Source organism: Thunnus thynnus, chromosome 2, assembly GCF_963924715.1.
Source record: "Thunnus thynnus chromosome 2, fThuThy2.1, whole genome shotgun sequence".
In the NCBI taxonomy this organism is placed as follows: Eukaryota; Metazoa; Chordata; class Actinopteri; order Scombriformes; family Scombridae; genus Thunnus; species Thunnus thynnus.
This window is the reverse complement of record NC_089518.1, coordinates 34,148,212-34,176,051: the sequence shown is the minus strand read 5'-3', so window position 1 is coordinate 34,176,051 and position 27,840 is coordinate 34,148,212. Positions and strand designations below refer to the sequence as shown.

Below are 27,840 nucleotides of genomic sequence, written 5' to 3'. Positions count from 1 at the left end.
TGACAGCAATAGATCCTGCACACCATGAAAAAATCAGAAAATAAAGTAAGTTAATGTTAAACTTGAATCTTGACCTTGGAAACAGCAGCTAACAGCAGATTGAAAGTTCCAGAACAGCTACTAAATGGACCTTGTCACAGACCATGATTGTTATCTTTCGCAGCATCATAGGTCAAGAATGACCTTTGAACCTCAGCTTTTAACCCCGTGGCTCTCTTGCTCAGGTTTCACTCCCTTTATTTACAGGCTTTTAGCACTACATTTCATGCAGACATGCCACATATCGTCATTTTCCAGAAAAGTTGAGCTACTCAGAAGTGCCATCAATTTGCAAGTTGTGCTGTACATGTTCTAGGACAGTTTTTCTGTGGTAGACTTGCAACACTGTAAAATGCTCTTTTTAAAAAACATTCTTCTTTATTACATTCAGAAAGAGAGATTGGCTCTTTGTTTGTTTTTAAGGGAGCATCTTACAGAAAGCATCTACAATTTTTAGGACTCAGCATTTGGACATGAAAGATGTGCGTGCGCGACATGCAAACTGACGGCATTTCCGAGTATCCCGTCTTATCTGGAAAATAATGTGCAATACGTGGCATGCCTGGCTAAGATACGTAAATAAAGGGAGTGAAAAAGCCGAGGTTCAAAGTTCATTCTTGACCTTTGATACTGCAGTTGAGAAAACAATCGCGGTCTGTGACAAGGTCCATTTATTAGCTGTTCTGGAGCTTTTAATCCACTGTAAGCTGCTGTTTCCAAGGTCGAGAATTAAGTTTGAACGTTAACTGTATAAGATAATGTGAAGTAAGCACCGTCTCATCTGAATTTAATTGTCAACTACAAAAAAAAAAAAAAAGCAGAATAAATAAATGATCTGTCACTGTTGGCTAGTACAGTTTGATCTTAAATTTCTAAACCTTCAAACATAGACAACAGTATGATCTGTAAGAGCTCTTCTCAGATAAAAATCTTTTCCATGAATCAAAGTGTTGATCCAGTGGAGCTCTGTAAAGAAACAATGTTCTGGATGATTATTAGCACCTTTCTGTGTGTAATCCTCTGGCTTTTATTTGCTTTCTTTGGCATCTCATATCACAGAAATTTGTTTTATGGGGAAACAGAAAATGCTCTCGGCTGTTTTACTTTCAGGAGTGTCAGCAGAATCCCGTTTCTACAAGCCGAATTGTTAAAACTGAGAAATTAAGCAAAAAGGTGAAGATTTATTTACTCAGAATCTCGTTCCACAAGCGGCGGGATAATCTTTTGTTATAGGCGAGGCCGAAACAGTTACGATTCCCATAGTCTATGTGACCTTAACAGAGGTTGAGGATACTCCCTCACCATAAGCTGCAAGGGAAAGTCAGTTATAAAGCATGCTATAAAAGTATGTGGACGCCCCTTGTTCACATAGTTTTGGGGGTGTGTCATCAAAAACTGAAAGACGTTCATCAGCCAGACATTTCCCTGTTCTCTATTAAAGAGCGGCTGAGATTGACACTGAAATGAGAATCGCTGGTCCACCTTAAAGGTTGGTCCACCTTAAGTGAGCCTGGTCAGGTTAGGCTAATGCGTTGTTGCTAACTTCAGGGCCTTTGACAGACGAGTATTTTCTTGGTCATGAGGAGCTGCAGCATTTATTAACTAACACACGGCAGCCTGTACTGTACATTTACTGCCAGATTGACAACTTACCAAACTTTTCCTCTGCTCCGCTCGCATTCACCATCACTTTTCTGCCACTCGTTCACCTACACACACTCATTTAAACTCTCACTACACACACACACACATTACGCACTGCCCTATTCCTTAACGGAGCTCCACTTCTCTTGTACCTTTCACATAGATTTCCTTTGAAGAATGAAGAGAGGGAGGATGACTCAAAACAATTCCACAATAACATAGGGTGTTATTGTGCGAGTAAAAATCATTAGTAGCCCGTTGATATTAATTATCGTGTGAAATTTTAGCAGCGGCGGTGCACTGCTGCTGAATGAATGTAGGGGAAACACTGATGTGTTTGTGTGTATGTATGTTATATTGTTTTTATTATTTTTTTATTATTATCACGATGATGCTCTTGTGGCTGAAAGGGAGAAAATCCCTGCAGCCAGGTTTTAACAGGTTCTTATGGGAAGCCTGAAACCAGAAGAAAAGGCTTTTAATCTTCCACAAAGAAAGACTTGACATCACTTTCATCAGCTGAGAAGATGTCAAAGGTCGTCCACCAGGAGCCACTGGACAGAGAAAGACCAAAGAAGGTATTCACCATGCTCCCACATATACAACCAACTCTTATGAGATGACTGAAGTTCTGTATTTAAAGTGGCTATAATTGACATTTTTAATCAAAACAATGTATCAAACAACAATGCAACTTTACTGTCGATGGTTCACTCTCAGCGCTCTCATAGTGTTGTTTTCAGCCGCTGCAGGCAGCTCTAAAAACCCACTGTACACTACTACCAGCTCCAAACAGCAAACAGACACAGTTAGCAGCCAGCTGGTGAACATAGTGGAGCATTTAGCAGCTAAAGAGCCAGATATTTCCCTGAGGAGTTGGTAGAGAGTAAAAACAGAGCTAAAGGAAAGTGAATATTGGACTAACATTCACCAGGTGGACAGAAACACGAATCCAGTAAATGATCATGTTGCTCCGTAACTCCTGGGTGTGTAAATAAGCAACTGTTTGCTAACAAGTTCAACATATCGACTCAAAAGGTGATGATACGTAAATGTTGTTTCACTGAAAAGCAGGGGACAAAAAAAATCATTTAATGAAGGTTTAAATCATGTGATGACACCTGAGCAAGTACCGTACAGATAGGGTGAGGAGCTCAGACATCCGGGGGGGAGCTCCGAGTTCAGCAGCTGCTCAGGGTGCCAGGTCTGGTGGATTGGGCTTCTCATCGGGATGCCACCTGGCTGCATCCCTTTTGAGCTGTTCCATGCACATCCAACTAGTAGGAGACCCCGGGGCAGGCCCACAACACACAGGAGGGATTAAATATCTCATCCAGCTTGGGAACGCTTCAGGATCCCCCTGGAGGAACTGGAGGGCTTGCCACGGAAAAAGATGTCTGTGTTACTTTGTTCAGTCTGCTGCCACTGTGACCCGGTCCCAGATAAGCAGCAGAAAATGGATAGCAGGATTACGAAAGATGATGCACTTTATTCAGGTGTCGACAACATGCACAAGTCTAGCAAGTTTTAAAAAATGGCAACTGTTTGAGTAAAACTGACAAACTTTCTCGTCACTGGGAAGCCAGTTGCCACAGAGGAGCAGTTTCCACAACATCACACGTCACAGTCTGACTCTCAGCCCTCAACAGGAACTAAGAGGTGCTGAAACAACTTTAACCACCAAAATACCAAGATCAGGAAGATTGTAAGAGGTGGCAACACTTTCTAAGCTTCTGCTCTGCCCGTCTGTTCCTGGGAAGCCTGTTCATTGTGCCTGTTGACTTATCTTCCACTGCCTGCAGGACACCAGTACTGTGGCTCATGTAAGCTCACAGAAAACTATTCAGTATCACTGACAACAGTGAGGCTGCATACCATCAGTTCCTAGAATGGTAAACAGACACACACACTGTGTCTTGTCTACAGTATGATCAGCACTAAAGGTCACGCCTGTACAAATGTGTTTATCCAACCCTTTCAGATGTGAAAGTCACTGAAGTATTCAGTTCCTTATAGCGAAATACATGGAATGTCATGATAAATCTTTACATGGAGATCCGAGGAGAGTCATGGGCTTTTAGAGATTAGACACACATAGGTAGCAAAATACAACATGAAAGACAGTTTTAGGAAAGTGCCCTTAAATCTTCTCAGTCACACCTCGAAGCTGCCGAGTACAGCAGCTTTGGTTAATTTCACCCACAGAGCAGCTCCTTAAAGGCAAGACGTGCTTTGCCCAGAAGCATCACAGCGGTGCTTGTTAAGAGAAGGGAGAAATGTCTCATCCACTGACATCACACAGAGTGAGCCTGGAAAATCAATCTTCCAATCCTCTAGTCAAAGGACACGATAGAGACTAGATTGGTTCAAGGTATGAAATCCAATCAACACCAAAATATCACAAGAAGGGAGCGAGGCCCAGAACACCCTGCTGTACAGGCTGAATAATCATCCACAGCACCTATACCTGCATCACTTTTAACCCTTTATTAGTCAAGAGAAGAAGTTAGAATTGTTTTTTATGTGTCTTCTGGATTACTGTCATATCCAATGAAACAATATTCTGGTAAAAATGAAGAAAGCTGCACTTGTTAACTTCTCATGTTGGCAACAACAGGCTGCCTTAACCTCAATTCTACCAATTAAGATACCCGCAGATACCACAGGTGCTTTATTCTATCATTCCAATTTTTCATGACTTTGTCAATCAATTTGTTCCTACTGACTTCATATCATTCTCTTCTCTTTCTGTTTTAATTATTGGTTTTTAAAAAAATACCAATGTGTTGGGGTCCCCAGTCAAAAGAACTCGATTCCACCTATGTAGTTTTAATAGATTGAACTAATTAATGAGTTCATGTTTGCCATGCGTCCTAATTTAAAGTATCACACACTATTGGGGGGGGGGGGGGGGGGGGGGGTAGAGGCACACTGTCAGTCATTTTGAAGGCTTTGTCGAAAGTTTCTTCTTAGGATAAAAGCTGCAATTTGTATTAAAGAAAAGTATATATTTTTGTTTTACACACTACGGAAATGAACTGTAACTTCCCTAATTACATATCTGATAACATTTTGAGAAGACATAAGTTAACATTTTGTTATGCTGGTTGTTTCTTACAGTAGTTTATTTTTGGGGTCCCCAGGGACCCCAGTCGGTAGACCTTGTATGTTACATAGTAGGATGAGGGTTGGACTGTTGAGTAAGGAGACTCTTTAAGGATGAAATCAGTACATGAGCATGTTGTATACAACATGTGTACAACATGTTTACCACACATGGCTCTTCTGTGATGCTTCATTTCAAAGAGGCACAAGAAGAAAAAGGTGTAACAGTGGGGAGTCCAGTTTTCTCTAAACCGAGTGAAAACATGGACATCTCATGTTTCATCTGATCTCCTCATGTGTTCGGAAGTGAAAATATGTTCAAATTTAATTTCAGACAATTGGCTGATCTTCTGCCTGTCATTTAGGGGGATGGAAAGCTTCTCCATGTGACAACATACTGATTGCACCTGAAAGAATAACTTTCATTTACATACATCCACAGGATTTCATGACAATACTGCACATACCAACACCCTCCTGTGATCGCTGCAATCAGTGTAGCTCCATACTGAGTCTTGTTTTCTTCTCTATCAATAATTCAAATACAATGAAACCTCAGCGCAGGTTTCATTGATTGTGACAGACTTGTTGTGTTTATATCCTCCAGGATTTTATGTATTTCTCCCTGTTGGATTCCTGTTATCTCCTAGCGATCAAATTAAGAACTGTGCAGTTCTTGCACCCCCGGTGAGATGATCATAAACAGCCAATAGCGTGGACAACTTAAATTAGTGTGGCATTTCCAATGCTTATAGTTGAGAAATGTACAAATGTGAAATATTTATATGGCAAAGGAATACTGAATATAAGCACCAATAGCTGCTCCTCAAGGTTTTTGGGAGTTGTTTTGAGACAAACTTTAATAAACAAAAATCTTTTTTTCCTTTTTTTCTTATGAATTCAGATGCTCCACAAGGTATTAAATGAATAACATGTGATTAAAAATACAGCCAGCATCATGCCAAAATCCCTTTGGGATTTTACACTGCTCAAAACTCCAAGGCAAATAAATATTCACACAGAAAATTTCACAGGTTGTGTGCCAGCCTGCTTTGGAGGGAGGGTGGCGGGTTTAGAAGCTAAAATATAGTGGAATTAGAAACTGAGCAGCTGATTGCCTGAGCAATCTTGGCTCTGTCTTTGGGTTTACTTTTCTTTAGTTTTCAGTTTGTGATGGCATAATGACAGGGAAAGTGGTTTCCACAACAGCGATCAGAGCAAATATCTCCTCTGGCAGATGATTTTGTTTAGATATGTCAAAGGAAATGCAACACTTAGCGAGTCTGTCAGAAGCTGCTGTGACAGAGTCCTGTGACACACTTGACATTACTGTGCATTCATTAAGAGAGCATACATATGCACATCATTCCCATGATGATGCAGCCTTTCTGGCTCAAAACCAGTATTTCAGCTCTGTTTACACCACAGTCACATCCAGATGGACCATGACTGAACCGAGCACATTGATTGCGAATCCCAACAGAGTGTTTCTTCTACATTTTGACAGGCTCTATAAAAGTTTAAATGTGTTCTTTTACATTCAAACTGAGTGACATTTTAATCTACAATAAGTTTTTCTTCTCCTTATAGCCGATAAAAGTGACTCAACCATTGCCTCTTCATTGACGCTTCAACATTTGTTATTCCTAAATACACAGTGGTTGAAAGGATTCATAGTCATTTCTGGGCACAGCTCTGCTTCACAGTGGATATGACGCATTACTTGTTTCCGTCAGCAGAAACAGTGACATTTGTTTAGACTAAACAGAGGGCAAAATGGGTATTCAGAAGAAGCAGTAACAGCCTTGGTAGAAGTAGCAGCAGCAGCTTTAGAAGCAGTCATTTGTGTGACACACAAATCTAAACTCAAAGGTCTGCTCACTCACAGATTTTTATCTGCGAATGGAGGAGGCTCATCCTGTTGTTATCATGTGACAAATGTTCCACATGTTCCGTAAAACACTGCAACACCTGAGTCATCAATGAAGACCGTGAGATGCCGTTAAAATCTATTTACATTCTGCTCCTCAGGTCAAAAATAATCATTTATGCTAAAGAGTACTAACTGTATTTGTAGCAGCAGGTTCCAACAGAACTGCTTGTTGGACGCTTGAATAGCTTCAGACACCTCCTCCCACTAACACCTTTCAGACCATTTCTGTAAGCTTCCAAACTGACAATCTTACATTCACACCCACTTCACACCAATTGGTCAGCTGTGCGGAGGTGAGAAAGGAGCCAAGGTTTCAACCTCTCCGTCTAGCTCTCTTTTTTTTTTTTTTCCTTCTTGACCCAACCATTAGGGTGTTTCCATTAGCCTGGTTCGGTCCGCTTTAGCCACACCTTGCTAAGTCAGCCCACAATGAAATGCATTTCCACTACAGCCTCACAGCACGGGGTAGCTGTGGCGAGCGGTGCTGCAGCGGTCCTGTTTGCTTACAGGGCTGACTGTGGCCAACCCTGTGACAACCCCCCTCCTATGAAAGTCGAAGAAAAGGAGCGCTTGTTGTTATTCTGACATGTGTGGCCTTAATGGGCGGTGGCGCTCCCTTCAGACGTGGGCAGCTAAACTTTCATCAGCTTTTTGAGAAGGAAATTAGGAGGTGTTAAAGTATAATATAGCTAATGAACTTTGAGTTGGTGAAGGCACATTGTCAAGTGGTTTTATTTCATCTCTGGACTAGTTTTTCCGCTTGCAGATAGCAGTTAGCTGTCAAGCATAGTTCAGAGTTGAATGAAGCATTGATTATATATAGAAGATTGATGGATGACTTGATTATAGAAGCCTAAATGCAACTCCTCACTTCATCTGCAAGATTAAACCAAAAAAGAAAGTCCATTTGGAACTGCTGTTGTTAGAAATATTACTACTGCAGCAGGAACCAGCAGTAGTAACACACTCTGGACTGCTGTCGGCTCCTTTAGCAGTAATTCTTCAGGTGATGCATCCTACCTAGTTGCTGGTAGTCCACAGAGATATCGGAGGGGGCCTTCAGCACAGCCGACCTGCGGTAAACCACATGGACTCTGCCCTGGTCCTCCAGCTCCTGGGTGCCTCTCTCCAGCGGCTCAATGAAATACTCGTCTGAGTCAGTGCGGATCATCCCAGCCTGCAAAACAATACCGGGTCAATGAGTGTGTAGAATAATGCAACTCATACAGCATTAAGGCTCTGACATTGCCACATAGAGGGATTAGATTAGATTTTAAGATTAGATCTTGATTCCTTACCATCATCACCAATAAAATACCAACAATTATGCTAATATGGTCATAAGTCAAGACAATTACTGCATTAAGCTATAACAGTATTTTCAGGAAAATCTTTTTTTCTTGATTAATATGTAAATTTATGCTGCAAGGTTCTCCTAAATCTAATAAGATCATTTACTTTATGGGGGAACCTCTGGAGAAAATAAAATCTATGCAATTTATTTTTCTTGATGTATAAGTACACAGACTCCACCATAATGTCCTAGTGAGAAAAAAAAAAAAAATACATGGAAATGAGAAGACGGGTATAAATGCAATAAGTCATTTATTCAAGAGAAAATGTGTCTTTCTAAGTACTGACTGCCTGCTTTAAATGTATTTGGGACTCTCCATGTGACATTCTTATATGTTGCTGCGATTGTTGTTTGCAATTATAAGCAGCTGCAGGCGGTGATCAGAAAGCTTCACATCATTAGAGACACATTGGAACGAAATTGCTTTGTGATGGATACCTGCTACCCCCAGATTTTCTGCAATAAGAAGCGAGTCATGCCCGCGGTTTAGGGCTGATATAAAGGCTTTTACTGTCCAGCTAACGCAATAACACACAAACCAGCTGAACGCGCAGCTCATCAGATCCAAATGATGTTCTAAAGCAGGTGTTGCATGCGTGAAGGTTGAGTAAAGCTGCATCCAAACACACCATATGGTTGATACATTAGCATAAGCCGCCATTGAGGAGAATGTACACAACCTTGACCTAGCAGTCCATTCTGCTAAACCTCCTATAGGCATTTTCTGTAATTACAGTGCATCTCATTTACACAAATATTTAAAATGTGGCCTTCAGAGCTGTCACAAATGCAATTCAGAATGCCAATAAAGCCTCTGACCTGTGTAATGTTTCAAGAAGATAAATGTAAGAATGAAAATATGTATGCTCAGCTCGTCTGGGCCGTGCAGAACGAGCATCGTTTTCCTGTGAGCACCAGAGGCATCCACTGAAACAGGAGGAACACTAATGATTTAATGTTTAGCAGTAGAGTTCATCCATTAGAGACCAGGTTGCCTTGGCAGAAAAAGTGCTGTAACTGTGCACCTGTACGCACACAGAGCCGTCTCTCACAGAGCTCCAGTGGAATTTGTTCCAGCTCTCGGTCGATTGGTCGGCCGGTCCAGCTCCAACACTGCATCTCGAAGGCCTTACCTCGCTCTGGCCTCTTCACTAACACTCTGTTCGACTGAGCACATATGGTGCCTTGCAACCAACATGCACACTGAACTCATTTCCAACTCCCATAGTCTCTGATCAACCCACACTCTCCCTCTCTCTCTCCTCCCTTTTACATGCACTACTGGCTGGACTCCAATTTAAGTTCATATTCAAGTTTACATGTAACTTTAATACTGTGCTACTGAGTCGCCCCCGCTGCCACTAATGAACACATTAATAGGATATTCATGTCCCTGGGTATGCTCCACATACATGAACAGTCTCCCAGTGAAAGATATTTAAAGCTTTAGCATTCAGATGACCTCTTTAGTTCTGCAGCAGAGGGAGAAGACATGATGCTCCCAAAACATGAGTAATACAGTACTTGCTGCCATTTTTCTGACATCAAAATGTACCCATAATGCTGTGTTCGTCTGAGTATGTGCAGTTTATAAGAGGACCAGGTTTCCCTTGGCAACACAGCAAGGTTTCCCATGATCATAGTATTCATTTGCCAAAGTGTTCTAACCAGGTTATGATGCTGACATGTGTCACATGGAAATCAGATTATTTGAGCTTCCAGCTGCACGGCCCCTTTCGGTCGGGATCATTTCTCATTATGGGAGCTGACATGAGGAGCTACAAACATAAAATGCAATAAATATATATATTTGATTGGGATTAATTATGCAACATATACTCAAAGTGCTTGTTGACCTAATCATCAAACTTTTTACAAAACACTTCGACATGCTCAGATAGACGGTTGAAACCACCAGTGCTCAGGATATACCTGTGTATATGTTGTCTTGTAAACAAACACAACTCTGTTTACATTCAGGTACTTCTAAGAAAATCACCTTGAGGCCTGTTGAGTGTATTTCCTTCCTCAGAAAACATTTGCAAAGCAGATTTTTTTTAAATATTTTGAAACATGAATTGTTTACAGCAGCTAGCATCTTCACCTTGCCCACCTTTTTCTGACGCACTGCTACGTTTCTCGGTGCGTTACCACCACCTACTGACGATCAGCGGAATAGTTAATATAAGGAACGTCATACAGTAAAGTCTCATTTAATTTTATAGACATTGGCAGTTTCATTTACCATCAAACTGGTCCAACTAACAACTGATGCATCTGAGTTGTTTGTTTCTTTATTATTCCTGTTTTATGGCTTGCATGCACTACAAATTTCCATTACTACCCTCTGCAGGAATGCGTATGATGGAAGGAATGTGTAATTCACACACTCGTGAGTGTGCTAATCGAGCATGAGATAAAAAAAATAAACTGATCTCATTCATCAAAAAACCGCTGCCTGGTACTAGTCTTTGTTAAAAACTCTACAAGGTACCTTGAAGGCAAAAATATTACAATTTGCTTTCTAATTATGCCTGAAGTTTTGTGAAGTTTGTATGGGCATGAATTCCACTGCTGCCTCCAAATTAATAATCTGAAATCACACATCTAGATAAGAGAAAAAAATGAAGGTGTGAGCCAAAACAAATTCTTGTTTGGAATTAAAATCACCAACCCATTTATTAGAAATGCTTGCATATCTCCAGGTGATATGAGAGCTCAGCACAGAGCTCACTTAGATCACAAGCAACACTCTGAACTATTGTACATAAATTCTAAGGAGCTGACATTTTTTATAAATCAAATCAAGAAAGAAAATGTAGAAATAGAACATGGCTCCATTGACAGAGACATACACTCAGATACCTTGACTGTTAGAGGCTATCAGCCACACAATGCTTATACAACAAAGCCTTAAATGTATGTAGTATGTCGCCAGCCAACTTACAGTAGAGCATGTAGATACATACTGAATGAGGAGAATACTGTGATGAGAATAAGATGATCTTATGCACATCCTCCTTATCAAAGAGAACAGCATCTTGTGCAGAGCAACATGAAAATGGTGCTGTCGGAAACAGATTTTAAATAAGACATTATTGATTTTAAAGGATTAGTAGCTGCATCAGCCCAATTTCTAGCTATCAAAAAAAAAACAAACTAACCAAATTAAATGTCAAATAAGTTCATGTGAGAGAACATTTTAAAAATTTACATTTGTCTCGTTGTTGCCTTTCCGTATATTTGCGGCACGGATTTCCTGTTTGGTTTATTGTGTACATTTATCTTACACCTGCAGGCATCGGTTGCAGATACGGATTATAAATAATCTTTATGTCAGCATACATTGTCAGGCTGTAATGCAGTTTGCCAAGGAATGTACCAATTACCGATTCGTCACATGCACTAGTATTCAGAGACAAACTCAGCAGATTATCCAGCCTGAATTATTCCCAGCATTACACCCACTACCACATCTTGTAGTAGACTTTTTTATTATTATTATTATTTACTCTGAGCTCATCTTCCACCTTGATTGTCTCCTCTGCTTGCAGCTACACAAATTCACCTTAAGACTGGCATGTTGACAGCGAGCTCAGAGACATATTGGGAATTAAACCGAAATGAAGTCAGTGTGGCCTTCTCTTATTTACCGATCCCATTTTTGCGGTGGAGAAATAGGAAGGTCTCAGAAATTAATGGGCTCGGATGCCGATGAAATACTGTGCTGAAATGCTGAGCACAGTCTAGATCCGAATCTCTCCTCTCACACATTATAAATTAGGGTGCAGACCTATTGAAGCGCCTCTTAGGGACTCTGGGGCTGTGCAAACAAACGGATAATTGGAAAGAAAGTCGTGATACTGCCTGGTTGTGGCGTCTAATTCTGACCAACTTATGAACTATCCGAGGACCTTAAAGTGCCACCTTCTTGTTAAAAAAAGGGTGAGGGTCCAGATCTAACTCTGAAAAACCAACGTCATCCAGGAATGTACATAATGAAACTGAGAGCTGGCATTTAAATATTGATCAAAGCTGCTTCATGGCATGATGCAGAGATTGGATGAATCTTTCAACAACTAGAGGCTTTGCTGAACGTTGTCAGCACCTTCATTGAATAAGTTTTTCACTCAACTCTTGGAGATAAAAACACAACTGGGCCATCACAGCCAAGCTCTGATCAATACAGCCAATACTGCTTGCTTCCATAGTTTTTAAACCTTTTTATCTAAGCTTGTCCAAGTATAGAATAGAGAACAGTTCATTAATTCCAGACTTTTGCTTTATGTAAACCCATAAAAAAAAGACACCAATGTGTTATTCAGTTGGAATATCTAACAGAAATATGCTCGCTGTGTGTTAGCAAAGCAAAAAAAATCCTCCACTGTTTCAATGAGGCGTTTCATTAATCTGTGTCAACCAAAGGAAGTGCTGAGCTTTTACCAATTTGGCTGAATGGATACATACTGTAAACAATTGGATACAGCTGTCCTGAAATTTATTTTTCAGAGAAAATGCATAATAAGGCATGTTCTTCCTCGTTTTGTTTTGATTAAAACTCTCAAACACGCAGGGGAAGAAAAAGTTCAGAAACAAATTTCAGTTTATTTCAAATCTCATCTTCCAGGCCGAGATGAGCTGAAACTGGTTACGCATTCAGGTGAAGTAAAGAGGAATCTGCAGGTTGAAGGTGACCACACCAATGTCAAGACTGAGGGTATTCAATTGTGACAAATGATTTTATTGTTAATAAAAGTTTAGTAAATTGTTTGTTGTCATCTTATCATGTCTGATTAAAGTCAAATCTAATCAAAAATTCATAAATTAGCAATATGATTAAATTAATCGAAGGGATTTCATTTTATTTATTTATAAGGACAACACATTAATCAACATTTCTGTAAATGTGCCAGTGTTAGCCAGCTGGATAATTTTCAACTGCAGTCCTTTTTGAAACCTATAAAGTGATAAAAATTTACAACAGGATGCCATAAAGACAGCAACGGCAACGAAACAAGAACTATAAAGACAGAACACAAGCCAAGCAGAGCAACAGGAAACGGCAAAACATCAGTACAATAACACAGCAACAACAGACATCATTTCTGCACATATAGCCGTGCAAGCAACATGAAGCAACAAAACACAGCCGAGCAATACTGACCACAACCATCTTTTGATACATGCAGACACTCAAAGCAGCAATAAACAGTAGACTAAATAAATAAAATACAATAAACATTATGTTGATCTTGATAAAATGCTAAAAGATGCAGCTAGGGGTTAATAAAATGGTGATATACAACTAACACACAAGCCAACACAGAGTTAATAGATGCAAATATAGAGGAACATAATAAAACATCAGTAGATACTCCATGCATACCAAAGCCACAAAGGCAACAGGCAAAGGACAAGTTAGCAGCAGGTTATCCAGTAATAACAATGATAATAATAAAATGAGCAATGTACTATGTAGATTAGAAATGTACATGTCTGACTTTTTAAAAGCCAGGCCTAGAGACTTTGTGTGAAGGTGTGGTAGGTGATACAGTTTCAGTCGGTAGATTGTTCCACATATATCAATATTATATAGATATTAAGCAGCGGTCTGCCTGCGTTCCCTTACATTTACTGACTCTTTTCATGCTCCTTCAACACACGACTTAAAGGGTAACTACACCCAGAAATATGTTTTGAGTAATAAACATCGATTTATTACTGGTCTCAGATAAAGAAAAACAATACTGGTCATTTTGTCAACAGTTACAGTTAAACACCCTAACAAGCCTAAAAGTCAAAAGCCAGTCAAGTGGACCAGTGAGGCTGTAATGCTCATTACACAAGAGAGAGATCCTTACTACTAGTAGAGGGAAAGTATATTTTGCCCTGAGGGTGGCATCGGATAAAAGCGCACATGTTTACTTAAACTTTGAGAGCGTTAGCATGCGTTGTTGTTGCATGAATCTCTTATAATGACTCATCCTGTACTACTCACATTACTTTTAAGGACGTGTTCATACGCACGTTAGCACTGTGTGAAGAAATGGAGCCCACTCATTCATTTCAATGAGCTCAGGCAAAAAAAAAAAACGCAGAGTTGTTCAGTAAACAAACTTAACCTGGCTCAACTTGCAGGCGCAACGCTTTGTTGGTTAATCAAATATGTGCAAGTGTACATGGTTGCTGTTGTGACAACTTTCCAGAGTGGTGAAATCCTGTCTTGTGTGTTTTGGTGTCTGATGAGGCTTCAGATAAATGGATTTATGATGAATCCAACTTCCTGGTCATCATCATCTTCTCGTACTTGAAGCAACACGCCCTCACCCATGCTGCCTCTTGTGTTTTTTTTTGTTTTTTTTAAAGCAGCACTGTTTTCTGTCTGAACACCCATTTAAACTTCTGTCTACACCAAATACAGTCAGTGGCAATTTATTCAACAGCTAGCAAGCTAGTTTAAGATACGCGCAGAATTTTTGCTCCACATTTTTAATAAATTGTATTCTTTTAGAGCAACAAATATGGGGTGAATATATTTAGATGAATTTGAGGACTTCAGGGCTTAAAACACAATGCTGAGACCAAATGCAACTAGTAAACTTAATAAGGTAGCACATCAGCAGACATCAAACAGAAAAAAATAACTAAAGTGAAAACTATTCTTGCTGAAATGCAAGAAATTAAAATTACAGTTGAGAGAACAAGTTAAAGATCCCCTTCAGACATGTTTTACATATATAGACATGTAACGATATACTGCTTTGATTAATAATTTATGTCTGATATGCTAAAAAAGTTCAATTACCAAGTTAGAAATTCTTAAAATCTAAATCTACTCTTTCTACCTCATTAAAAATCCAGAATCTATGAATATTTTCATTTTCAAAAGTTAAACAGCTGGACGCAAGATGTCTCGTCCTTCACTGAAAAGTCCATCCTCAGTGTTTATGCGCTGGAGGCTTCAAGTTTCCACATCACACTTGTGTGAGTTACATACTGGACCAGGATCGGCTTCTAAAATAGTTGTGATGTCACTAATAATGCTTGTAGGCCGACCCTTTTAAACTTAAGTTTTCAGTGAGCGCAGAGAAACTTTCAGCAGATGAATGTGTCAAACTTTGCACATACATCTCTCCTGGTGTGTTTCCACGCCAGCACAACTTGGTATTTTTGATTGGACCCGCAGTGGAGGAAGGGACAAGTCATTTGTCCCGTTACTGGGATTATCTAGCACTCATTGCCTACCTGAAATATCTGAACGGAAGATACAAGACACCTCCGTAGATCAGACAAGAAAGAACCTGGATCGGAGATGTCTGGGAAGAAAAAAGACATTTCACAGCTGTATATGCAGGACAACTTCGACAATCAGCTGAGCAGCATGATGAGTGATATGCAGAGAGCATTGGAGAAACAGATGAACAGCGAGACTGACCGCATTGTTGCTCTAAACAGAAATTGAGACCTTGGAGACGAATAATACCGAGCGCATATTTGAAGAAAATTTCATTACAGTCCTTATTTTGTTACATCATCATCTCTAGCAGGAGGATCACAGCCGACTCTCGCAGCGATCTTGCCACCATGATAAAGTTAGTAGTTAACAACAGTGTTTGTTCTGGACCGCTGTGGCCTTTAAGGAGGATACACAACACATGAGCTACAAGCACGTGAGCTCATACTGTCTGCTGCTGGCGAGTTCATTTTGAGGTCATTTCAAGTACTTGTCAAGATAATTTTATGTGATTTTTTTTTGCTTTTTTTTCCTATCTATATAATATTGATAATACTACACTTGAAATGCAAAAACACAGAAGGATTTTAAAGACAGGATTTACCACAGTACTGGTAATCAATTAGAAATGCCATGTCAGAAATGTCATGTCCAATTTATAGGCGCATGCTCTTTGAAATGTTACCATAAAGCAATAATATTCAAATTATCAGTGCTATTCAATCATACTGTAGGTCAAGAGTAGCATCAATATAGTCCAAATAAATCTTAACCTCAAAATTACAGAAATAAAGAAAATAAATAAGAAAGATTAAACAGAAAACAGGATCAGTGAAAGTGCATAGCGACTTTCTCTCACTAACAGAGGAACATCTGAGCAAACGCTTGATGAATAATTGAAGGACATACTTGGGTGATTATTTTACCTGGTGTAACATAATGTAATTTCTGTCAATTAGAGAATTGTACAGCGTGACTGTTTGAGGACAGCGGTTAGCGCTGTGGCTTCACTGTGAGAAGGCCTCTGTGGCTCGCAGGAAGTGACAAATCAAGTGAACAATCCATCCAGATTAAAATATAATGAACCTCCTCTTCACCAGCAGGGCAGGAGGAAGGATTTAAGAAGTACTGAAGAGGTTGTGAGCATCAAATCCAACCATCACGGAAAACATTTAGGACTATAGTATGAGTCAAGACATTTTAATCCATTGTGAGGGCAGATATACATACTTCATATGATAGAAAAAGAATATAAATGTGGAAATCTGTGTGAGTCTAGCATTTGGATTGATACATCGTGCACACAGATAAATAAACAAGTCAAAACCTAGCATATGGCTGGACTGTGTATGGTCAATGTGTGAAACTGTGGCCAGTGTGTTATAGGGATAGTCACTGCTATAATGTGAATTCCTGCAGTAATATTTGGTGGTAAAGTGTACTGAAGTAGCATATCACATGACATGGTTCAGCTATGTTTGAGTTATTTATAACTATTCTAATTACTTGTCAGAGTGATGGTTATTTGGGGTGCTTTAACTTGTTCCTGGTTGATGATCATGGAGGCTGCGGCGGAAACTGTAAATGAAAGTTTTGACAGCATTTTGCAAATTAAGGAGGCTTATCTCCACCCAGTTACCGCAGTTACAATCAAATCAAGCGCACCTGCAGAGTAGCCGACCCACAATAAACTGATATAGCAGCTATGTGAGTCTTTTACCTGCAAGACTCATGTTTTAATGCTGCTGTTCATCATTTTTGATGTGAAAACATCAGAGAAATAAAAAGCCTGCAGTTATAAAATCCAAACGCACCACGGAGCGTCTCTCCTGCTGGCTGCTGACAGCGCCGCCAGCCAGAGAGTCGATCACACTGGATGGTAGAAGAGGAGACGGTACGGACACTGGTACGTGTCTTTTTAAACAGGAGTTTATCCGACTTCGGTGCATTTAAAACCGGAGCTGAGGTCGCAGCTCGCAGAGCTTGCAGCAGGAAACACAGTCACTCTGCGTCACGCTGCTGTCCTCCGCTTCTATCATCTCATGCTGATTCATTTTGAAACAGCAACAGCCAATGGGGAAACTCCAACACTCAATAACTTCATCACTCACTCAAACACTCACTCACTCACAGTTGTAGGGCCGGTCTGTGGCCGGTCCAGCCAACTAGGGATGCAACTAACAATTATTTTCATTATCAACTAATCATTTTGTCTATAAAATGTCAGAAAAATGCCCATTACAATGTTATAAAGCCCATGGGGACGTCTTTAAATGTCTTGTTTTGTTTGATCAATCCTACAAAATCCAAAGACACTATTTACTACTATTCAAGTTACACGAAGTTTCCTCACATTCAAGAAGCTGTAACCACCAAATGCTCAGTATTTCTCCATAAAAAACGTCTGTAACGATAACTCGTTAGATATTGTTAAGATGATGTAATTTGTTATTTTTACCTACTGAATGAATGGAGGGGCTACTTATTAGTGTCAGAAAAACATGTCCTCTTCTGAATGCAGCACATTCAGTAATAGACCGATTAGCCACTCAAGCTGTGCATAATTTAGACACAGAGTCTAACTGTATTGTTAATGCATAATTTGCGTATGAGCATAAAATGCAGGCGAGGATTTAAGTTGTATTTTAACAATCAAAGAGGTATTGTACAACGGCTAACATGCTGAGACTTGTTTTCTTGATTATGGTGTATTCTCTGCTGCCATATAGCTGGTATGAACTCCATGCTTTTAAAGCCTTACTTCCTCTAAACTGTCTGTTCTTAGTTTATTAATCCATTAACATATATTTCCATTCCAAAGTTTGTTTTCTACCATATGATCCCCAGACGAGCTCTTTAAAAATATCATCACTTAGAGCGGCTCTGGGGCTCATTGAATCCAGTGATCAGACTCTGGATCTGTTGAGTCAGGTGGCTGGAAACCACAACAGGAAATCATTTCAATTAAAGTCAAGATTAGAATAATGAAACACTTTTTTGATCATTTTCAGACATATTTATCTTTATTTATTTATCTCCAAAAGAAGAGAAAAAAAAAAACAACAACATGACCTCCGTGTCCTCAGTTGAAGCCGCGACTCTGCCCGTAACAGATGCAAAAACATTTGGTGTGCAGTTTACTGACTCACTATTACATGTTTTCCTTACACACCATCATCTGCTGCTGCTGGTTGGCCGTCGAGCAGTTTCCCAGCGCAGCTGCTCACTAAGCGCTGCTTTCTCTTTTCCGATGTGTGCCTGCTGTTGCTTAATGAATCATACAGCTCAGTTAGTTCACTACACTGAAAGGCTTCAGCACCTTTTATCGACTGGCTGTAGGAACATTTTAAGCAGGCTGTGCGGTGCTTGATACGCAGTACTTGGATAGATTGCTGGTCAATTGCTGACTGACCTTTTATAATCTGACCTCTTGCACAGCCTACAGTGGCCTGTAATGGACATTATTGATGAAGACACACTACACAAGAGAGAGCAGCTCGATATATGAATAGAAAAGAAAAAAATATCTATTGCAGATGTAACAAATCACTGTCCAAAAGTGTAAATCTATTAATGCTTTGTCGTGTTTCACTCTCTTTTATCAATCAGTGGTTAAAAAATACTTTATCAGGCAGAGAAGTCCAAGCTGATGAAGCACAGCAGCTAGCAAAAGAAGTAAACATCCTCATTACCACTGAACCCATTAGTCAATTTAATCAATTGACAAAACACTGTACATAGAGTAAAAGCTATAAAAAGCCACTGTACGCTACCTGCTCAGCACCAAACAGACACAATTAGCAACTAGCTAGTGAACAACCAGATGGACAAAACACGGCTCCGAATGAATGATAATGCTGCTCTGTAGCTGGTAGATATGTGAATATATCTTGAAAGGTGATGATGCGTCAATGATGTGTTCACAACTTGTTTCAGCTGCCCCCAAGTGGCCAAAGAAATCAGTTAATGCAGGTTTAAGGGATCATGAAAGCGCTAACAATTCATTCTGAGGGGACCATGAATATCTTTACTGAATTTCATGGAAATCCTTCAAATAGTCCTCATGGTGGCATTAGAGGAAATATCAGGGTATCACCAAAGTCAGCAGGCTTCATCCTCTGGTGACCATGGAAGTGTGTACAAAATCCATCTAATAATTTAGTTAAAATATTTCAGACAGACAGACATGCTAAATATTTGCTAGCTCCATATATATTTTTATTCATATTTTCTAGTTATCAAATATGAGGATTTGCTGTTTGTCCTCTGTTGTTTCATCTGTGTAGCCTCAGGTTGAAAATCTGATTGTGGATCTGATCTTTTTTTTTTAATAGCTTCAGGACTTTTCGACACAATCAAACGTATAATTAATGTCGATTGTATCGTTTTACACATATGGTACCAGTATTGATACTGTTGATTTGACAACCTTTCCTCAAACAAGTCTGTTTTTCCTGATTTAATTGAATCTGCTCGATGTCAGCGAGGTTAACTCCAGGTGAACTCATGTGTGGACGAAAGCATGCATGAGATTATCTGAGCGGACCCGCAGGAACTCTATTCATGCATCGCTTCACCCTCATCCAAACTACTTAAAAATTATCATCCAAAAAAATCTCTTTCACAAACAAAAGGCTTCAGGAAAATGCATCTCCAGTTGGAAATTATGTCTCTGCGAGGGCAGGTCTGAAAGATAAAATGCCTGGTGGATGATTATTTGGCGACCATCCCATAAGCGGTGTAAAAAACATAAAGCAACAACCGACTTCAAAGCCACTCTTTAACATTACGCAAGACTTGAAATCCTTAAAAAACAACTCTACCATCTCGAGTCTGGCGCTACAGCAGGAAAGGTTTACGATGGCACATTTTTTGCCACCCAGTATTCAGTGTTATCCAATATCAGAGAAGACAATGGCAGGTGTCTGACGGAGGCTCAGCCAGTTGGTACCTAAATACAACCCTCAAAAAAGGGATCAAGAGTCCTGTGTTCCATCAGTTTAATATCCCCAACATCAGCCCCGGCCAAGCAGACAGCACTTGTCTGCCAAAGAAAACATATGGGATTCAGCTGAAGGGCTCCAGTTTTTCAAAAACAGTCTCTTTCAGTCTAAACTTCTTAAGGAGGTCGGTATGAACGTGCTTTCGTTTAAAAAGAGAGAGAGAGAGAGAGAGAGAGAGAGAGGGAGAGAGAGAGAGAGAAAAAAGTTGAGGTACTGCAACGTTGAGAAAAAAAAAAAAAAAAAAAAAAAGGTGGATTCAGCCCTGGACACTGCCACCTTTCACCCTTGGTGTTGTTCAAAGGTGTGTTTGCTTTCAAAAAATGTGAGCAAACCTTCGTCATCATTACCTGCCATTTTCATCCCCGGCCTTTAAAGGAACTTTAAGGGGAAAAAATACACAAGGTAATTTCTTAGGATTTTTTTCGAGGGGGGGGGGGGGGGGGGGGGGGCACTGAAAACCTCTCATCTCTTGCAGGAAAGGTAGAGACTATATTTGAGAATGCTTAATGATAATAAACAGAGATTTTAAAATATATGCCAGACGTGTATTTACCAAGAAAATGAATATGATAATAAATCCTCTTATCTATATCCTCGATACAAGTCAGTTTTCTAGCACATCTGTGAGGATTTTTTTGTATTCTAAAGTGAAGAAAAGCTTACAGATAACGAACCAAAGTGAGAATTAACTCTGGTTCTTTTTGTGCTGCTCCACCAAACGGAGCAAACATTTACAGACAGTCTTTGAGGAGGCGATGAGGAGTCCACGCTTGACCTAAAATAAAACCTCACTGCTGGTGAATGGCTCTCAATGTCTGTCTGTAACAACAACAGAAAATGTGGGCTCCTCTCAAGTTTATATAGGTCATGATTAAAAATGTTTAAATACATAAATATCAATAAAAAGCACCCCTGCAGTACACACTGAACTGAACCCTCAACTGCGAGAGGAGAAAACTTGGAAGAAATAGCTTGGCTTTGCATATCTTGGTGTGCCTCCCCTCCTGTACCTCAAACCATATACCCAAACAGCTCTGGGGTCAAGACTCTGCAACAAGCCTTGGCTAAGTCAACAAGGAACATTAAGAACTATTAGTGAATAAAACTCTTGTGCCCGACTACAGTTCACTGCAAAGAGGAACTGGCTCACTTTCTTTTTCTAATCAAAAAGGATATTTTCTTTGCTTTTTTTTTTTTTTTTTTCCTCTACGGCAGCTCCAGATATGTCAGGAGCTGTGCCCGTCCAGAATGCTCTTTTATGTCTCCGAGGCCAAAAGTTTAGGCCACTGAACACACGTAGCTCTTAGCAAAACATTAGCATATCTTATTTGCTCATTTTGTCACTCTTCATGAATCTCAGCGTTGTAAACGTTTCTTCCGAGGCGAGTTTTGCCGGAGGAGTTTAAGAAAGGAGGCGTTAAAACTGCCTGGTCGGACTGACAGCGAAGGATCGGGAGAAAGGTTTCAGTTAAAATGTCCTCCAACGGGCAGGCTTATGCTCTGAAAGGATACTCTAACTGATGCATTACCCATCAGGCTTGCAGTGTGTTTACACTTGCGAGTCTCACACCACAGACACAGCAGTGCCTCACCCTTTTGGCTGGCAGAGCCGATTATGCAACATGACACACATTAAGTGGTGGCCAAGTTTTACAGAGCTGCTGGCAAGGTAAAGGTTAACATCAACAGTCAGAAATGCAGTCGGTGCCGCTTTCAGGTCAGCTCTCCCCTCTGTCTGTCTGTATCTGTCAGTCGATCGGTCAGTCTGTCTGCCAAGGCCCACTGAAAAAAAGTACATTCTCCTTCATGCAACACAGGGTAAGAGGAGGTTTTTGTTCCAGCTGTCATGCTTCATGGAAACAAATGAGTGAGGCTAAACCAGTATTTCATGGTTGCTTTAAGGCCTTTCCAGGCAGCTTACAGTTTGTTTGTCATGCTAAAATAAAAGGCTGGTACAAAAAGGTTGATAGATGTAATTAATGCTGATTAATTGTTTCTGTTTTAATGCTAAAATCAGAATCTGTCAGCGATGCAATGATAATAAGAAAGGATGTCATTGTCCATTTTTTTTGTCTGTCGTCCCAACCTGAGCCCGTTATATCTGTTACTACAGACAAGTCCGACATTTACAGTGTATTTTCCTACATTACATAGCTGTAGCGTGTTTGATTTGATAATCTATTAATCATTTTTGGTCATTTTTCAAGCAAAAATGCCAAATGTTCTTTGGCGTTTGCTGTCTTTCCTTGTCGTATACAACAGTAAGTTAAAAATCTTAACATTTTAGGCTCTTTTGCGTATTTGCATAAAACAACGTGTCCCATACGTGTACATTACAGATGATGAACAAGGGCATTAAGATGTGATCTAACAGGTAAAACATGAGACTTGACATGTTGACTGTTATAAGAGTTAAGTGTGGGACAGCTGCTCTGGAGCAAGATTGTACTAGGGCTGTCCGATATGACGATATATATGTAAAAATGTCTATTGTTTCATATTATACTCTATCATTGATATCGCTGGGGAGGGGAGGTTGACATGGACCAACTATTTATTCATTGAATTAACATGTGCTATATCAGGATAGGTATCGTTATCAGGATATAAAATGACCTATATTGGGATATGAGATTTTGGTCATATCGTCCGGCCCTGGACTGTACTGTAACTGGGTGAAGGTTGTTAATAATATGTTTTTCATAATTGTAGGTATATTGCATTATAGGTGTATTGAAGAATAAACTTAGTGTTAATAATATGAACAATAATATCTAGATATAAGAAAAAGAAAAAAAAACACAAGAACGTGGACTTGCGTCAGGGTTTATACAGTTGATACCAACCAATCGAGGCTCAGTCTGCACCGAATAATGAGTATAAAGCAAACTGCATCCTTCACCTTCTTATCCTAACTATATTAGTAAAGCTAAATAAGCATTATCAAAAGATAGAAACAGAGCAGCAGATGATTTAAATGCTACCCAAGGACACACCTGGTCTTTTTTTTATTCATGCATTCTTCTTCCTCATCAAAACCTGGCGCCTGTCCTCTGACGCAGTGCGAGCAACAACCAGTGAGAGCCAGTCACACTTGTTTTGATTCATGTGGAAATGGAAGCACAGAGTTGTTTACAACTCTAAGTGTTTGGTCGCGATCTCCAGTTTCTCTACGACGTATATTTAACAAATTGCCTCGACCGTTAAAAGAATGACATGAAACAATGTCAAATCTCTGACGTTGTTGGTTCATTAGTACAGCGGCTAAAAACAAGTGTCGAGTCAGAGCGGAGTATGTAAATTACTCAACACATAGAACTGCAGATTCATGAGAGACCAGAGACCGACGACTACTTTGTATCTGTATTCGTTAAGCTACTAGTCTCAAACAGAGAGCAGCCTACAGAGATCTGCTAACGTCACCTCTTTCTAGCTCCACACCTCCAGATCTTTTTCATTTTCAAACTTGTACTCTTCATCTCCGAACGAAGCTGACTCAAGTGACACTACTTGAGGCAATTTAGATTTCACGCAGCTCCCTCTGGAGCTACAAAAGGCTTTATACAACTTTCTTTATACAAGTTTCTTGCAGTAGCGCTCCCAAAGACCTGGAAAGAGACTGTGGGTTACATCCTAGAAGATACAACAGGAGTAATCCAAAATAATATAATTCAGCACTGCACACTACTTTCACATCAGTGTGAAAAGTAAAATCAAGCTTGTTCGTGGCATAACATCTGTGGAATGTCTCTGAAGGCTGAAGGGAAAATTGAAAGTCTGAATGCTTTTGAGGCCTGGGGCTCCATTAACCATCATGTCATTTATGAACGTGCATGAGTGTGTGTGTGCGTGTGTGTGTGTTTTAGAGACACGTCATTAATTTATCCTGCCCAATCATCTTTCGTGCTCTGCATAGCTGGACAAAAGACAGAGCCCGAGATAATGATCAGAGTACTTAAGAACCAAAAATACATCAGACATGAGAAGCGTCCTCTCTTTGCCTTTTCTGGGGAACATCTCCACAATAAAATATCTGCAGTATGTGAACCATCAGCGCTGTGACAAGGGAACCCTGTGAGCGTACACATGAGGAGAGACCAAACATGAACTCAGAGTCATGTCAGGGGAGGAGGAGTACGGGAACGATACGCTATACACCCACTTATGACATCTCGAGGTCAGTTACATTCCTTTGTTTGCTCTCATCATTTTTCTTAGGAACCGAGTCCACGTGACCCAAAAAAAAGAAAAAGAAATAAGACTGACATAACCAACAATCCTCTGCTAAGCCCGCTTTCCTCCTCCTGGCTGTTTACGATGGACATCCTGTACTTGTAAAACTACCATCCCTTCACAAAAAACTAAAAAAAAAAAAGCCATACAGACCAGGTGTGTTTCAAGGATCAAACACTGTTATTACTGTATATCCCATAAACGGAAGCAAATACCTTCTTGAAGTCCATATATCCAAAAAACAGTTGAAAAAGACAATCTAAGATTTCAAATGGATATAACAGTGTGTATCCACATGTATGAGTGACAGAAGTTTGGAACAAGCTCAAGTTTAAGGATATGTCTAATTGATTCTCAAAAAGGGCCACACATTGACCTGAGGAGTATCTAAGAGAGTCGGCTGCAGTTTCTGCACCACACAAGGCTGCAGTGTTTCTCAGTGGAGGAGAGGTTTCACAAACAAGACAGTCTGCTGCTGAGCACAATCACCGTCGTGTTCATTTTAGCCAAACTGCAAAAGACCTACAGTAACAACCGGCATTCTTTCTTTCTATGCAAATATCTGAGATCATTCAAACTGAACCATGAAGAAGAACATGCATCTCAATTATATGTGTAATCGCAGCATCCACAAAGTTGGTAACACAATGTTTTAATCAGTCATTTCAGAGCAATGACATCACTTTTAGGAAAAGCTTTGCTTATTTTGACTCACTGTTTCACTACGCAGAAGATGCACCATTCAAACTTTTTCTCTTCAGATACTGATTCTGATGCCTGAACTCAGGGTATCTACCAGTCACAGCTGATACCTGATCCATAGCTATTACTACAAAACGTTACATGAATATGATTTGATATATGACATGTTGATATATTAGATTATCCTCTTTAAAAACATTGTGGTCATTTAAAAAATAAAAAGCCATATCCTTAAAGGAATCCAGGTACAATGCATGGCACAATATATGACTAGAACCTTAAAAATGTGGTTTCACTACCCTAAAGGCAGTCTATCAGTGTAATCAGTCCTTGAAAACTTAATGTTGAAATGTCTCACATTCAAGATAAAAGATGGTTGATTTGTCTTAATGTAGGCAGATCACACAAAAGGGATTGTGGATGTTAAAGGGTTAATAGGACATATCAATTTGTGAAATTAAATAAACATTAATAAGACTCTCTCTGAAAGCTGCAAAGTCTCTCACTGTACACACAGCTCCTAGAGAAGTCAGGCTTTAAAACTCTGATAATGAGGTCAAACAAGGTTTGTAACACACAGTAAATCTTATCATTATTGGCGTGAACATGAGAAATAAATGGACTAATGGGAAGATCCGACTCAGCACCATATGTGAATGTGACCTCTTCAGTGATCCTGACAGACTTGTTTCGGCTTCTGCATATAAATCCGAGAGAGGCAGAAAACAGGGCTCATCGCTGATATGTTGCACCCACTTTATCAAGAAACCCCTCTCCCTGGTTTCTCTGACAAGCATGCAACATGAAAGCCAGTCAAGGACACCCTCGCTTCACCCCCCCACACACTGCTGCTGCTGCTCCTGCTGCTGAAGCAGAGGAAGTATCTGCTTCATAAGCATTTAGAAGTGAGGCAGCTTGCCTGCCTGCCTGCCTGCCTGCCTGCTGCAGTAAAGACTTCCAGACAGCAGGCTGGCTATAATTAACAAACAGTAAAACACACACCTAGTGAGGGCTAGGGCTACCACTTGAGATCAAAGACCACTGGCCCTCAACGACAGGCTTTTTCATCAGCAACCACTGGTTTGGTGAGTGTTTGATCTCAAGTTATGCAGTCCTGCATGCTTTGCATTTAGGCTGCAAACAATGTGAGGAGAGAAAAATGATCTACATTAAACCAGTTAGCAGAACAAATAGTAGAGGTGCAGAGTATAGTATAGTATAGTATAGTATAGTATAGTATAGTATAGTATAGTATAATATAGTATAGTATAGTATAGTATAGTATAGTATGGTAAATATGACGGGCATGTCAGTTAAAACTGGTTTTCAGTTTCAGTTTTATGACTCAGCATGTTGTATCCTGCTATTACAGAACATTGATCACCAAAGTTTAAAGTTAATGAAGTCTTCTTGTGATGTTGACTTCAGAGTGGAGTATAATAGGCCTATAGTATTTTTGTTTTTCAGTCATTTTCACTCCCAAATAACTTTTTAAAAGCAGATCAGGTTGAATTGATTTTTACCCAGATTTTATATCTCGATAAATCCAAAATGTTTTATTTTCTGCTGTTAAAGAATTCAAATCACAACAGTTTAAAGTTGTTTCATGATGTTGACAGCTTGGTACGTATAAAAAGATATAAAGTAAAGAGAAAAATTGGGAAAAAACACAAATAAGCTTCTGATTATGTGCCAAAGTTCCTCAAAGTAAGTCAAAAAGCAAGTAATAGCTGCACTGTTTTAACTGTTATTTTTAAAAATAATTGTATTATTGTTTTTTTCAAATCAGATTTGGATAATTTTTAGTGATCAATAACCACTGACAGTATTGTCTAGTACGGTGTGATTTATACGGTGTGGTACAGTGTTGTACAGCGGCTGCAGTCTTCCGCCGGGCAAAGCGACTTATCGTTGATGGCTCTTAGCGTCTTCAAAGTGACATCCTGCCACAACAGTATTTACAAAGCAAAACTCTCACATCCTGTGTGGCCCCCTCTCAGGCCTGAATCTCCTGCGAGCTTCAACTATAAATGACTTTCAGAAAAAAAAAGACTGAATCTGCCCAAGTGATGAACTGCTTCCTCCTGCTCCAATCAAAGGAAACGGCCGAATACTGCAGTGCAGAGGACTGACTAAAACATCAGACTGGTGTTATTTTGGCTGAGGACATTTGATTACCACTGATTTGGTAATATTGTCAGTGGTTATATTATTTAGAATTACACATAGAGACGCCACAGTTGCTCCCATAAAAAAGAATAAAGCAAACTGGTCTGACCAGTATGTCAGTGGTTTTAATAAAACATAATTTATGTGGCACAACAGAGTGACAAAGAGGACACATAATTTTGTTTAGCCACAGCAGGAAAACCTCAGAATAGAGCCATGGACACTTATAATGTGCTTTTTGAAAAAAATCTCCTTGGTGTTTGTTTTGACATTATTTTGTACTTATTTGGCGTGAAACAGTATGTACCAAAAATAAGACCTTTTAATTGTATTTAATGTGCTACACAATCCATTAGTGTTTTCCAGCAGGTGTGACTTTTAATCAAACAACAACTACCACAGCTTGAGGCTGAAGCCAACACGG

The 27,840-nt window shown here is 39.7% G+C and overlaps 1 protein-coding gene across 1 annotated transcript in view; it reads right to left on the bottom strand.

Moving 5' to 3' along the window:
* The window catches only part of adamts3 (ADAM metallopeptidase with thrombospondin type 1 motif, 3), a 152,613-nt gene that overhangs the window by 112,307 nt on the left and 12,466 nt on the right, over nucleotides 1-27,840 (bottom strand). The window contains exon 4 of the mRNA XM_067571746.1: nucleotides 7,742-7,898. Within this exon, the coding sequence (XP_067427847.1) occupies nucleotides 7,742-7,898 (157 nt within the window). The remainder of the gene's footprint in view (nucleotides 1-7,741; nucleotides 7,899-27,840) is intronic.